Consider the following 15,203-nt stretch of genomic DNA (forward strand, 5'->3'; position numbering starts at 1 on the left):
AATAGAGGCGAGATAGGACCACATAACATCACTTATTTTGGGAAGTGGGGGAGGCCTTCACTTCTGTATTACACTCTGAAAACTTCAGTCACAATGCCATTCAAGCAGGATGCTGATATACCTGCAAAGGAAGTCTGCTACTGTATTCTGGACTCCCTGGTGCATGCAGATGGCACAGGAAAGTGGATCGAGTTTCTAGGCCACTTCCCATGTTTTTGTGGATAACCCATAGAGTGGCTGTTATTACCTACACAAGTTATAAGAAAAAATGTGCTCCCCACTCAAAATTTGCAACAAGAAACAAAGGGGCTGACAGGAGAATGGATAAAATGGCTGCAAGGTATTTGAGAAACAAAAACATAAAAAAAATGTCTAGCTCTCCAAAACCAATACCAGCATATACACACTCAACTGTTTTGTTCTTTGTTTGGTCCTTCAGCATTTGAGAGAGAAAAAAAATACTCCAAGAGACTAAAGGGCAAAAGATAAAAATGTCACCACAAAAAAATGGCAAGTAAAATGTGCGCAGCAAAATCAATTCAAACATGAATGTATCCATCTAACTCTGTTACTAATGCAGCTGCAAAAATGTTAATGCTTTAATGATACTGCAGTCATTCATTTTCTTTAATTTCAGCAAATCTTTTGGGTTTATAATACTATGACGGGAATGGACCACATTCAAAAGTCAAAGTACAATTAAAGTCTATGAAATTAGTACTGTTTTTATCTTTGATGTCAGCCTAAAGTGCTCTTCGCAGCACCCACAATGTGTCCAATAAAGACTCTTTTTGCAATTCGTACAGGGTTACACATCTTGGTAAAATATCTAAATATGACTGTAGATTCCTTTTTGTAAGACCCGTTGCTCCTACTACTATTGGAACTGTCTGGGTATCTTTTATTTTTTATTTTTATTTTACATTTGTTGACCGGGCTAGTCTAACTGGATATATAACCATTTTTAGTAGAGGCCCGGGGTGAAAAGCTCCACTACAGCATTATTAAAATTGTAACCCAAAAATAGTACGCAAGAGTACATAAATTTAAAAAAAATAAATTTGATATAGAGACTAGTAAAAGTGAAATATTCATTACATAAGAGAATATAAAATGACATGTTTATAACAGGATTATCATGTGAAAAGGCAATATTAAAAAGTTAAATACAACATAATGTAAAAAAGACAAGACTGTGAATATGTATTTTTTTCATTCTTCTTCAAGGGATGCATGTTTTGTGCATGTGAAGATGGTGGAATGAGGAGGGAAAAAATTAGACAGGATTAGTACAGGGGCAAAGCCATTGTAAAGATAGGTGGATTCTTAGTTGGTTTTTGAAAAGTGGTGTGGATTCCAGGGATGTTAGTTTGGCAGGAAGCTTGTTCCAAGAATTACCAATGGTATTATTGAAAAGACTCCAGATTTGTTGTTAGATTTAAGGGTGGCTAGTAGTGACTTATTTGCTGAGCGTAGGATTGTTAGATTTTAAGGGCTAGTAAGGGTAGAGAGTATGGGTGTATTTGCAGGATGATACAGGATCTTGTGGGTAATAGTTGTTGGAAAATAATTTGGTTTTGCAGTTCCAGCCATCCCAATTTTTTCAGATTTTGGCAATGGTGTGTATGGAATGGGGAAATCTGGCAATGTTATTATAGGAGGTGGCCAGTTTGTTCATTTTTTTTTGATAGGTTAGTGTAGATAGGTGAGGCATATAGAAGAGTAGAAATTAGGTGAGTTTGGGCGATAGTAGTCCTGGCAGAGGAAGTAAGGAAGGTTTTTAGTCTATAAAGTGAACCAAGTTTACTATTAAGTGATTTGATAGTTAAGTTTATGTTTGGGTCAAAACTAAGATTATTATCGATTGTTACACCTAAAAGCTTAGTTGTGGTATCAGGTACTATTACACTGCCATTATTTGATGTCACTGTGAAGTAGATAGGGGGAGACTTTTGAGTAGGGGTAATAAGTAGGAGTTTGGTTTTCTTAGGGTTTAGGAGGAGACAGCGTTTGGAAAACCAGTCTTCAGCTAAGTTGAATACTTTTTGGTTACTAGACTGTAGTTCAGCCTGAGATGCTACAGTACAGATTAATGTAGAGTCATCAGCGTATTGTATGCAGGTGGTTTGAGGGAGAGATGAATTCAGATTATTAATAAATAGAGAAAAGGATGGGTCCAAGAACAGAACCTTGTGGGACTCCTAGGGAAATAGGAGGTGAGTTGATAGGTTATTGTCCCAGAGGACTGCTTGTTGTCTGTTTTCTAGATATGACTTAAAACATTTGATAGTTAAAGTGTCTTCTATAAATTATTTAAGAGCGTCTAATATTAGGATGTGATTCACCATATCGAAGGCTTTGGAGAGGTCTAAAAATAGAGCTGAGTAGAGCAAGTTGTTAATGCGATTCTTATTAATACAGTCTATAAAGGATAGTAGTGCGGTAGTGGTACTATGAAAAGGTCTAGAGCCATGTTGGCAATCAGCTAAGAGATTATTTAGTAGGAGATGATCAAGGAGTTGCCAATTAATGCATCTTTCCATGATTTTAGCTAATGGAGACAGCAGTGCTATGAGATGGAAATTGGAGAGTTCAGATGAGTTGCCTCCTTTGTGTAATGGGATAATATGTGAGACTTTCCAGAGTGATGGGATAGAACCTTCTGTAATACTTCTATTTATTAAGATGGAGATAGGGTAAAGCAAGTACACCAGCTGCCATTTGTAGAATTTCAGCTGGGAGGAGGTCAGCAGGAGTACAAGGTTTTAGTTTGTGAAGTAGTGTGTGGATGAGAGTAGCTGGAACAGGCTGCAGTTTTAAGGCTGAAGGTAAGTTGGTTAGAGAGCATGTTTTAGGGATGCTAGTGGAAGATAGGGTATTTGCTAAGGATTGAGCTGTTTCAGAGAAAAATTTGTTAAAAGTATTGGCTATTTGGCTAGGAGTATTCAGAGTTGGATTGGAATGTGTAGGAGTTTTGGAGAGTCCTGGATGGAGTAGGCTGTTTATACCTGTCCAGACGTTTTGTGGGTTTTGATGCTGGGCTTGGTGGAATGTCTGGTAGTAGTTTTTTTTTTTTTTTATCTTGGAGTATTGATTTCTTTGTAGTACTTCTGAGCTGTCTAAAGGTTGCCTTATCAGTTGGGTTTTTGGTAATTCTCCATTTGGACCAAATTCTATTTCTCTGTATCATTTTTGTCTGGTTTCTTTTGTTAGCCAAGGTGCTTGTTTGTTCCTAGTCCTAACTGTACGAAAGGGGGCATGGTGTTCTAGGAATTGAAGGAAGTTTATGTTAAAATAAGAGACAGCTTCGTCAAGAGGCAGGTATTTTAGAGGTGACCAATTGCATGCTTTAAGTTCAGCTTGGAAGCTAGCAGGTTTGAAGTTTTTTTTGTTGTGGGTTGTTCTAAAGGTTGCTTGGTTGGATATGTTTTTTTGCCTGGGTAGGTAGGTAAGGGAGTAATCACTAATATCATCTGTGAGTATACCTTTTTTATAAGAGGGGGTGGTTGTTCACCAGTATCCAGTCTAAGGTGGCTTGCTTATTGCTTGGTTTATGGGTTCTGGTAGGGGAGGTGATAATTTGATTAAAGCCATAAAGGTTTATGTGGGTAAGTTGGTTTGCCCGAGGTACAACAGTTCCAGTCTATGTTGAAGTCTCCAAGGAGTACAGTTTCTTGTGGGAAGAAAGTTGATAGCCAACTAAGGATATTCTCAAGAGTATTAATGTTACTACCTGGGGGGATATAGGTGCAAATTATGTTTAATGATTTATTGGTATTAATCAGGAGCTTAGAGATTAACATTTCAGCATTACTGGGTGGGGGAGGTTTTACATCTATTGATAATACCTGTAATTTAGATTTATACAGTATAGCAAAAACCCCACGACCTTTTTTATTAAGTCGGTCAAAGCGTAGGATGTTGTAACCTGGTGGGATTATATCATTATCCTTAGTAGCAGGTTTGAGCCATGTTTCGGTTAGACAAAGGATGTCAAAGGAGTCTAAGTCTAGGAGGGCATGCAGCTGGGTAATTTTATTGTTTTAAGCTGCGTACATTGAGGTGGCCTACGAGTAGAGAGTTGTGGGAATTAGTGAGAGTGTAGGTGGTGTTGGGGTAGGATGAATTGGGATCAGAGATGGAGGTTTTTGGACCTGGGTTTGGTTGAATGTCACCATGAAGTAGTAGATGCTCTAGAGGAGTATGTGTGTTTCAAGTGCTTACATAAAAAGGGGATAGATTTTCTGGACTGGTGATACTTTATATGGTAAAGTCTATGAAATTGTGGAGGATGGTAGGCTGAAGAGGATGTAATATTACTGTGTATTTGTGGGGCTAGATTAGTACATAGGGTAGTTTCTTTTAGGGGGAGATGAAATATAGAGAGGGTTAGATATTCATAGGACATAAGGAAATTTGATAAAGTTAGAGGGGTAAGGATTAAGAGAAAGAGAAACCTGTTAGTGAGTCCTGGCCTCACTGTAATGGCCATGGCTTTCTTCCGTATTGCTCTCATTACTGCCTGCAGATCCCAATATTTTATAAGTTTGTGTCTCTCTGTACGCAAGACGCAATAGTCACTGCGTATTGTCATTTCAATGATGAATGCTACTTTTGCCTTTTCATGGACCACTATATCCATTTTACTAGCATCTATCTTTTGAACCATGTGATGTAAGCAGTTTCTATGATGCTTTGTGGCTCATGTTTCCAGTGTTTTTCAGACACTTCAGTATACCATAATGTTTGCACAGTCCCCAGTGCAACAGTCTTGCCACATTATTATACCCTTCAGTATTCAGTTCTGCCATTTTTGTCTTTAGTATGTCACAACCAGCAACAAGGTGTGCGACCGTTTCCAATTCAGTTATACAAAACCTACATTTGTCTGTTTCTCCTACATGTTCAACGGACTTTGTAAACCAGCATGTTCGTAGCTCACTATCTTGGGCCGCCAACGCTGGGTTAAGGTGCCCAAAAGCCAACATTCAGACACCAGAAAGGGTGTTGGTTGATGCAGACAGCAGCCATGGAAGTTGGAATCCACTAAGGAGTGTGAAACTCACCTGCCAAATCAACTAGCCCTGAAAATGGATGGCGCTGGAGCGTCAGGCCAATATCTGTGTCGCCAGTGCTGGGAACCCAGGGGGCAATGCCACAAGTAGGAGGGCCACTGTGGTGGCACTAAAGCCCAGGGAGAGGGTGTGGATGGAGCCGCCTTGGGTGCAGATCTTGGTAGTAGTAGCAAATACTCAAATGAGAACTTTGAAGGCCGAAGTGGAGAAGGGTTCCTTCTGAACAGCAGCTGAACATGGATCGTCGGTCCTGAAAGATACAGTGTCATTCCAAAGGGATGGGAGATGGTCTCAATCGCCCTCAGCCAATCGAAAAGGAGTCTGGTTTAGATTCCTGAATCCGCAGAGGCAGAGACGGGTGCCTCATGGCATCCAATGTGGTAATGCAAAAAATCCTGGAGAAACCGGCGGGGGCCCTAGGAGAGTTCTCTTTTCTTTGTAAAGGGCAAGGCACCCTGGAATGGGTTCGCCCTGAGAGAGGGGCCCACAACCTAGAAAGCTTTGCAGCTCTGGCCATGTCAGGCGAGTTCTAATCAGCCCTTGAAAATCTGGGGGGACAGGGTGCAAGTCTCGCACCGGGGCCAAACCCATATCCAGCCTTTGACATGTTAGAACAATGGAAGGGAAGTCAGGAAGCCAGATCCGTAACTTCAGGATAAGGATTGGCTCCAAGGGCTAGGTTGGAGGTGTCACCCCCTCACCGCTACCCACCCCCAGGGGGGCAGGGTATAGTGGTGGCAACAGTAGACACATGCCGGGCCCCTACCTGTGGATCGCCCAGCTGCGGCTGGTGCTGGTCCCAACAGGCGCCCTGCATCGTTCAGCAGCTAGCAGCAGACTTGGAACTGGTGCAGACTGGGGGAATCTCACGAACTAAAACAAAGCATTCCAAAGGCTCGGGACAGGTGTTGACGCAATGTGATTTCTGCTCAGTGCTCTGAATGTCAAAGTGAGCATATTCAATGAAGCGCAAAAAACGGCAGGAGTAACTATGACTCCCTTAAAGTAGCCAAATGCCTCTTCATCCAATTAGTGATGTGCATGAATGCATGAATGAGATTCCCACAGTCACTACCTCCTATCTAGCAAAACCAAGCCAAGGGAATGGGCTTGAAAGAATCAAGCAGGGAAAGAAGACCTTGTTGACCCTGACTCTAGTCTGGCACTTTGAAGAGACTAGAGAGGTGGAAGGCCTTGGCCACCTGTGAAATACATCTACTCATCATTTTTCCACTTATTAGTTGAGGTGAGGGGGGGGGGGGTTAGCCCCAATGGGACTCTCACTTCTGGCTTCAAGCACCCGGGCACGACCCACTCCAGGGACAGTGTCAGGTATGGAGTTTTACTAGGGCAGTGCACCTGTGAGAGTAACACCGTTGTCCTAAGGCGAACTCACAGAAGACAGAAACTTCCCGTGGTGGAGAATGGTAAAAGCTGACTTGATCTTGATACAGACTGTGAAAGCGGGGCCTCAAGATCCTTCTGGCTTTTTGGGTTTTAAGTAGGAGGTGCCAGAATAGTTAACACACGGGTAACTGGCTTGTGGGCAGCCAAGCGTTCATAGCAAAGTCGCTTTTTGATCCTTCGATGTTGGCTCTTCCCATCACTGTGAACCAGAATTCATCAAGCATTGGCCTGTTCACCCACTTACTAACAGGGAACGTGAGCTGGGATTAGACCACCGTGAGACGGGTTAGTTTTACCCTACTGATGATGTGTTGTTGCAATAATAATCCTGCTCAGTACAAGAGGAAACGCAGGTTCAGACATTTGGTGCATGTGCTTCACAATGTGTGTAGGTCAATGAGATCTTAGGCCAGTCTAGTAGAAGTGCTATTTTCTGCTAGTCTCCAAAACACCTATTATGCATTTTCATCTAAACCATATGAACAAACTTTCACCTGACAGCAGCTTCAGCCAGCATGTTACACTACACAAAATATTTTAAATATATGTCACTTTTAGTAAAACACCAAAAGTATACTCCACATAGTTAAGAGTAAGCAAGAGCATCAGTAAGTGCCCTTCTGGAGAATTTTGTAAGCATCTAAATAACACTCATTCAGTTGTGGCCATTGAGAAAAATCACACAATGCTTTGTCAAACACAGAGGTTTATTACTCAATGCCTAAGACGACTTTTGCCTTACCTGTTACCGCATCATCCTGATACAAATTAGTTTTCAGTAGGTCATAGACATCCTGACGTGCAGTTCCCATGGCAGCAAGTCCAAGACCCAAGCTACCACCATGGCGCACAATCTGTAGAAACAGGCAACAAGAAACCAATAAAAATATGCAACCTAAGTTTAAAGACCACACACCAACACACTGTAGTAGTAATTGCAGTAGACCTAAGAAATGTGCTTATGACAACTGTTCTTTAAAAATTCAAAGCTAGTCCATGCGCTGGTCAGACAACACAGATATACCAATGCTGCTTGGTCAATGGAAATCGATAATTCCAGGACAAGTGAAAAATTACTGCAGGTTGTAAAATTAAGATGGGAGGGTGGCCTAATGGTTAAGGTGTTTGCCTTACAAACATAAGGTGCAGGGTTTGAGCCTCACAAGGGATAATTGGCTAGGCTTACAATGGCTCGCAAGGGCAGTTAGCTTAGTAATAACCTATGAATCTATGAATCTATGAAAGCCATTCCTAGGACATACTTCTTTCATCAATGAGGGAAAAGGTACACCACGTCTGTGTCGTAGTGGCTATTTAGCACTTATCACATTACCTGTGGCCCAGTATCACACTCAGCACCTATTGCTCGCATCATTGCTGGTGTATGAGAACAGGCTTCTCAACACCTACTACATCAATAACTATTCATTGCATCATCTACTCATCACTTACAATGTTACCCATCTCAAGGTATAGAACTCTCAGGAACTGCTATTAATATCAGTCATGCATACCCGCTACAAATCACATGTTACTCGCATCATTACCTATCCCAGAGTACCACTAAGCACCTACTACTCGCATCATTATTTAAGTCACAGTACTCAGCACCTATTACTAACACGTGTTGCAGTATCAGCTATTTAGCACCCATTACTCACATCATTACTTGCATTCTTGAGCTGGTTAAGTAGATAGTCGATTATGTCACCACCATGGTTTGCATGGATGAGACCTAGTGCATACAGGCCACCTCCTTCTTGATAAGCTGAGCCAGGAGAAGTGTCTTTTGGTAAATATGTTGCCATCAACTGTAAGGCCTCTTTCTCATGTCCCTGGAACACAAAAAAGGAGGATAAAAGTGAAAAGAAATACTACTCCATTATTAAAATTTTTATTTCAAGCTTTAATGACAGCTTGACATTCTTCTCATCTTTTGCATGAAGGATGCAAAAGTTAACCAGCCTTCGAAGTACTGTGTGCTATGGGTGCAAGTGCATATTATACACATGGACCTCTGTGTGTGTGTGTGTGTGTGTGTGTGTGTGTTTATATATATATATATATATATATATATATATATATATATATATATATATATATTTATTTATTTATTACACACACACACACACATACATATGTCTCAAACATAGATATACACACAAACACATGCACAAGTAATATGCATGCATGACTGAATACAAGTGGAGCACATACTGATTTATATTAATAGGTTACACCTCATCATAATGAGAGAATGCACAGGCACAGAAATGTCCAGTTGCTCAGAATCAGAATGACAAATGGTTTGTGAAGTATAAATGCGTACTTCTGAGGCTTAGGTATTGTTCAGGTGTATTTTTTAACTACTTCTTGAAAGGCATGTCTGCGTTTTGCTTAATGTGGTGGGTAAAGATGATACATGACAGGGAATCGCTGCTGGTGTAGTGTACACCGCTCACTGGCAAAGATTACTTCCTATAAGGAGACTTCGCCCTTCTTTGGTTTGGTGTATTGCAAAACTAGAGGAACTGCAGCCTGTACAGGTGATGGCCTTGCACAGAATAAAAACTTGGTGTCATGTCTCCTAGCCTCCTGTAGAAACCACTACTGCGTCAATATTAAAGTATGATCACTGCTGCAGTGGTAAATGCTGGGATGTCAGAATCAAATGGTCCAACATTCTTCCCACCCACAAACAGGTGGAGGGATGACTCCTCTCCCCAAAGGATGTCACTACATTCACAGTATAAGGAGACAGCCCACACTATTGTCATTTCCTGTCCTCAGTAAGTACAGGCAGGGCAGTCACTAAGCTACTCCTGACAAAAACTAATACGTTTGGTGACCTGCACAGGAGCAGAAATGGTTTGCTGTCCACCAAGAAATACCCTCCTTAGAGCAAGGCCAAGTATATACTTCCCAAGGGACAGGATGACCAGACAAAGCAACTAGAATGAAAACTTGGGGGAACTGAACATGTACTCACTCCAGCACCAGGATAAGTACAAGAGATGAAGTGGGGATAAAGGGAGAGAAACCATACAGTAATAGTGATCTAACTTGAAAAACACAATTGTGCTGCATTCTTTACATGCAACATTGGTGAAGCAAAAATGTTACCTCTTTCATTCAATGGCTGCTATATTACTTGAAACAGACTACTGGAAACCATTTAGAATAATTCCCTGGCAATGCCTGCCCTGCATATATTTAAAGAAAGTGTGCCAAGATTTCACCATAATCAAAAACCTGGGGGAAGGTAGAGAGCCTACCAGGGTGAACATACTGCTCAGTATCCACAGTATGCATCCCTTGATATACAGAAATGTTATGACGTCTCAGAGAATAAGGTCTGACCAGACTATTGAAAGAAACCAGAGACTTCAACAACCTCTAGGAACTACAAAGGGATTTTATATACAAGGGTTACAGCAGCAGAATGCTAAAGATTCTACTTGTTACTTTGAAAAGTATAGTTGTGTACACTTACCATAAATGTAGATGTTAGAGTGTATTCACTGTTGCAGCCATTACATTTGGGTAATTTGCTTGCAGGTTGCCCTCAGTCAGCCTGATTAACAAAGTCTTGGGTCCTGCGTCGGTTGCTGTCCCTTCAATGATGTCAGGGGTATGAAACCTGCAGCCAATGCCATTACATCAGTTTTTCTTGCCCCAGATGCCAGGTGCCCCCTAATGAGGAGCAATTAAACATAAAAAAGTGCAGTTTTGTACCTACCATTAATGTAGATGTCCGATAGGTATGCATCTGCAGTCATAACATATGGGCCGTCCTGCCTCAGGCAGCCCCTCGGTCGGCCGGATTCCAAAGTCTGGGTCCGGCCTCGGCTGATGTCGCACTTTCCCCGACGTCAGAGCGTCTGGGGTATAAAAGCATCAGCCGACGCCATTTTCCTCAGTGTTTCTTGCCCCAGATGCCAGGTGCCCTCTAGGAAGGCCAAATTTGGAGGAATGCAATAAATTCCAAACATTTTCCAAAATATATACATATATACACAAACAAATAAACCATAATAGATCCCCCAGCTAGCTAATGGAGGGGTAAGCACCCTAGGAATACCACAGAGGGGAAGGAGTGAGGGTAAACCTGACTGCAGATGCATACCTATCGGACATCTACATTTATGGTAGGTACAAAACTGTACTAAGTCCTTCAAGGATGCATCTGCAGTCATAACATATGGGTAGAATACCATAGCCAATCTGGGGGAGGAGGTACTAAGAAAAGGATGGTGTAGTTAAGATACCCTGCAGGACTGCTGTAGCAAAACCTGCTCTGGATCTGGAGTATAAAGGTAAATTGTAATGTTTGGCAAATGTATGCACGGAGCTCCATGTAGCAGCTTCTAAAATGTCCTTGGTAGCCACCCCTCTTAGGAAGGCTGTAGTGGTGGCTGTGGCCCTCGTGGAATGAGGCCTAATGTTTGCAGGAACAGTCTTTCCATGAAAGGAGTAACAAAATCGAATGCAATTTCCTATCCACTTTGAAACTGTCTGTTTGGAAATTGCTTTTCCTTGTACCCCAGCAGCATATGCTACAAGGAGTTGGTCAGTCTTTCTGTAACTTTTAGTTCTGTCCAAGTAGTAGCGTAGTTGTCTGTGTATATCCAAGTGTGTAGAAGTTTTTCCCCTTTATTTTGTGGATTTGGGACGAATGTAGGCAAGTGAATAGCTTGGTTCAAGGATACCTTAGATACCACCTTTGGCATAAAAGTAGGATTGGTTCTCAATGAAACTCTGTCCTGATGGAAGATAAGAAATGGCTGTACTGCCATTAAAGTTTGTAACTCAGATACTCTTCTTGCTGAAGTTATGGCCAGAAGGAATGCAGTTTTCCAAGACAGAAACTGTAGATCCGCCGATGCTGCTAGTTCAAAGGGAGGAAGTGTTAGTTTCTCCAGCACAAAGTTGAGATCCCAAGTAGGTAAAGGTGGTTTCCTTGGAGGATTGATGTTTTTGATTCCTCTCAGAAATTGCCTGAGGAGAGGATGCGAGAAGATAGGTGGATCAACATTGTATTCTGCTGAAATTGCTGAGGCATGAATCTTAATGGAAGAATAGGACAGGCCATTGTGGAACAATTCTGCTAAGTATTCCAGAATATGTACCATGCTCGCCACAGTCACATCTAAGCCTTTTGTTGTGTTCCAAATGAGAAATCTTTTCCATTTTGCTGAGTATGTCTTCTTTGTGGAAGGCCGGCGAGCTTCCATAATAATGTCCTTTACTCTCTGTGATAAGTTATTTTGAGGGGGGTTTATGGAATTTTCCAGGCAGTTAGCTGCAATGTTTTCAAGTTGGGATGCATCATCTTGAAATTGTTCTGCGTCAGAAGAAGTGGCCATAGGGGGAGAGGCCACGGTTTCGCCTGTGACATGCTCCTCAATAGTGGGTACCAGTGCTGCCTTGGCCAATCTGGAGCTATCAGAATCACTCTTGGCTGTTCTGCCCTGATCTTCAGTAAAACCTTGGACATTAATGGGAGAGGTGGGACGGCACAGACTTTTAGAGCTTTCCAGCTGAAAGAGAGTCCACCCTCCAAGCTTGTGGGTGGTATGTCCTTGAGAAGAATGTCTTCAGCTGATGATTGTGGGGCGAGGCAAACAGATCTTTCTCCAGCTTTCCCCATGCTTGTGTTATGAGTAGAAAGATGTCTGGGTGCAGCATCCATTCGTGTGCATCCATGGTAGTTCTGCTTAAGCTGTCTGCCAGAGCATTTACTTTCCCTGGCACAAACTGGGACTGTAGTTGGATATTGAGTTTCAAGCATAGTTCCCATAGATTCATGGCCAGCCTGCATAGAGGGTAGGAATGCGTGCCTCCTTTCTTGTTTATGTACCACATGACTGTGGTGTTGTCTGTCCTTATTAACAGGTGGCCTTGATGGAGGAAAGGTTTGAAGGCCTCGATTGTGTGCATCACTGCCAGCATTTCCTTTTGGTTTATGTGCATGCGCAGCTGCCCTTGAGACCATAGGCCTTGGATACATTAGCCCTTCATGTGTGCTCCCCATCCTCGGTCTGAAGCGTCCGTGGTGATGGTTTGTTTTGTTTTTGGTTTGTTGAAAGGCAACCCTCTGTTGGACTGGCAGGCTTAAGCCCACCACAGAAATTACTTTTGAAGGCAAGGAATGATTGGTATCAAAGTTTCCAAACTGTGACTGTGCTGAGACCATACACTCCTTAGGTACCATTGTAATTCTCTCATATGCAGCCTGGCTTATGGAATCAGAATTATGCAGGATGCCATGTAACCCAGGGCCTGCAGGATTTTCCTTGCAGTTAGCTGAGTTTGTCTTGTCAGATTCAAGTAGTAATCCGGAAGTTGTTTTTGTTTTTCTTCTGTGAGAAAGGCCATTTGGGTGGTTGTGTCTAGATCTGCACCCAAAAAGGTTATCCTTTGGGATGGAACAAGTCTTGATTTTTGGATGTTGACTGTGTATCCCAAGGCCTGTAATAGGTGGATGGCATAGTCCAAGTCCTTTATCAAATTTTTCTTGTTGTCCGCTTGTATAAGGCAGTCGTCCAGATATGGGTAGATTTGAATCCCTGAAGTCTGCAGTGTGCAATTACTGATGCCAGGCATTTCGTGAATACTCTGGGCGCAGTAGATAAGCCAAAGGGCAATGCTGAGAATTGATAATGCTCTGTTCCTGCAAGAAATCTGAGGTGTCTTCTGCAACTTTGCCGAATAGGGACATGCAGGTATGCCTCCTTGAGATCTAGAGTCACCAGCCAAGACTCCTTGCCCAGCATGGGAAGAAGTTGCTGTAGGGTCAGCATCTTGAATGTTGGCACAATGAGGTAAGTATTCAGTGCGGACAGGTCGAGAATAGGCCTCCATTGATTTTCTTTTCTTGGAACAAGGAATAATCTGGAGTAAAATCCTTGGCCTTGTTCTGAAAGAGGTACCTTTTCTATGGCTTTCATTTGTATTAAGTTGTTCATCTGCTTTAAAGCCTCTGCCCTCTGATTTGGTGGCAGGTTTGGCATTCCATTTCTTCTTGGCAAAGTGTGGAAGTGGAACCTGTATCCTTTGTCTATTATCTGCAGTGTCCATGTGTCCCTTTTAATGTAATGCCAGTTTTTTGAGAATAAAGAAAGCTTTCCCCGCCCAATGGTGCTTCCAATTGAGCCCTGGTCGGCGGAATCAAAGGAAAGTCATTGAGTCTGTCCAGGTGTAGTAGTTGTTCCTGCTGTTCCTGCACTACCTCTCTGGTTGGTAGGCTGCCACTGATGGCCTCTGTAGGAGCCTCTAGCTTGCCCTCTACCTCTGGGACGCCTGTTCCTGCCCCCTCTGGGATCTGTCAGAGTCTGGAAAGGACCAATTCTTAGTAGGCCAGTTTCTGCTGAATCACGGTGGTTGTACTTGCAGAAAGTCCTTAACTGTTTGCACAGATTTTGCCTTTTCGTCAAACTTCTTTAAGACCTCCTGAGCCGAGGAACCAAATAATTTTTGTTTTTCCATTGGAGCATCCAGGAGTTTAGCTTTAACATGGTCTGGTAAAGATTGTTCCTTCAACCAGGCATGCCTACGAATAACTGCCCCAGTCATAGCTGACCTACATGAAGCTTCCAGTGCATCATAACCACACTGCAAAAAATGATTACTAACCTGCTGTGAGTTATGTACCAGATCCTGAAGGGATTTACGGTCAAGGGGTTCAGAAGAGGAAAGCTTCTTATGCAATTCATCTAACAAATACTCTTGGTACTGTTTCATATGAAATTGACAATTTAATGCCCTCATGGAAAGAGTTGCAGAAGTATATACCTTCTTTCCCCATCTCTCTAAAGCTCTAGACTCCCTTTCAAAAGGTAGAGGATTTTTGGCAGTGGCAGCTGCAACCCCTTTTGGGCCCTGAGAAATAGTGTCTGGGTCTGCAGAATGGGCCTTGTACAGATGTAGATGAGAATCCGGGACCCTGTAGTATCTATCAGGTTTGGCAGGAGCCGGAGGGAGAGAATCAGGGGCTGTACTAACATCATTGTACACATCATCAATAACATTCAAAACAGGAGGTATAGCTAAGGGCCTATGCTGAGGTAAATGTAAAAAGGTCCTTAATCTCTTTCTAGAATCAGAAAATTCCTGACCCTGCCATTGAAAATGTTCTCTGAGTGTAGTGTCTCACCAAAGGAAAACTCTTCAGGAGGGGAGGCCGAAGGGATAGATTCTTCAGCATCAGAATCCTTGTAGGCCGAATAAGCCTCCTCCTGGTGATCTGACAACACAGATCCATCCGTAGACTCATCTGAAGAGTGCCACTCAGAGATCTCAGTCCTGGGCCTTTTGTCTGGTGGTGGTTGAGAGCCCCTGTCCGGGTGAGGCTGAGAACCTCTAATTAAAGAGATAAGATCCTCTGCAAGGCTGAGGATCTGAGAACTAGAAGAAGGTGTCTGAGAGGTAGTCTTGGGAGGCAAAGCTTTAGCAAGTTTAGCAGCTTTAGCCCTGGAAAAAGCCTTAATGGACATGGAAGCAGGGGGTCTGGCTGCACCAAGTGCAGGAGTAGACTTGTCCAAAGGAATGGTGTCGGCTATTTCCTGGACACTGGTTTCAGTAGGTAGCTCAGTAGCCGACTCAGCCGGGGCCTCCAGGGCCGCGGTGGTCAGTTGAGTGGATTCGGTTAAAGGAAGTACCGAGGACTCTGTTTCGGCTGAAACCGAGACACTCGCGGTAGGCCTAACCGTGGTTTCAGCC

General features: G+C 42.8%; 1 protein-coding gene across 1 annotated transcript in view; it reads right to left on the reverse strand.

Moving 5' to 3' along the window:
* The window catches only part of PSMD1 (proteasome 26S subunit, non-ATPase 1), a 2,664,479-nt gene that overhangs the window by 1,687,158 nt on the left and 962,118 nt on the right, over window positions 1-15,203 (reverse strand). The window contains exons 12-13 of the mRNA XM_044070690.1: window positions 8,144-8,317; window positions 7,225-7,336 (exon numbers count right to left, since the gene is read on the reverse strand). Coding sequence (XP_043926625.1) covers window positions 7,225-7,336; window positions 8,144-8,317 — 286 coding nt within the window. The remainder of the gene's footprint in view (window positions 1-7,224; window positions 7,337-8,143; window positions 8,318-15,203) is intronic.

Source organism: Protopterus annectens, chromosome 4.part1 (genome assembly GCF_019279795.1).
Source record: "Protopterus annectens isolate FY-2018-M chromosome 4.part1, PAN1.0, whole genome shotgun sequence".
NCBI classification, from domain to species: domain Eukaryota; kingdom Metazoa; phylum Chordata; order Ceratodontiformes; family Protopteridae; genus Protopterus; species Protopterus annectens.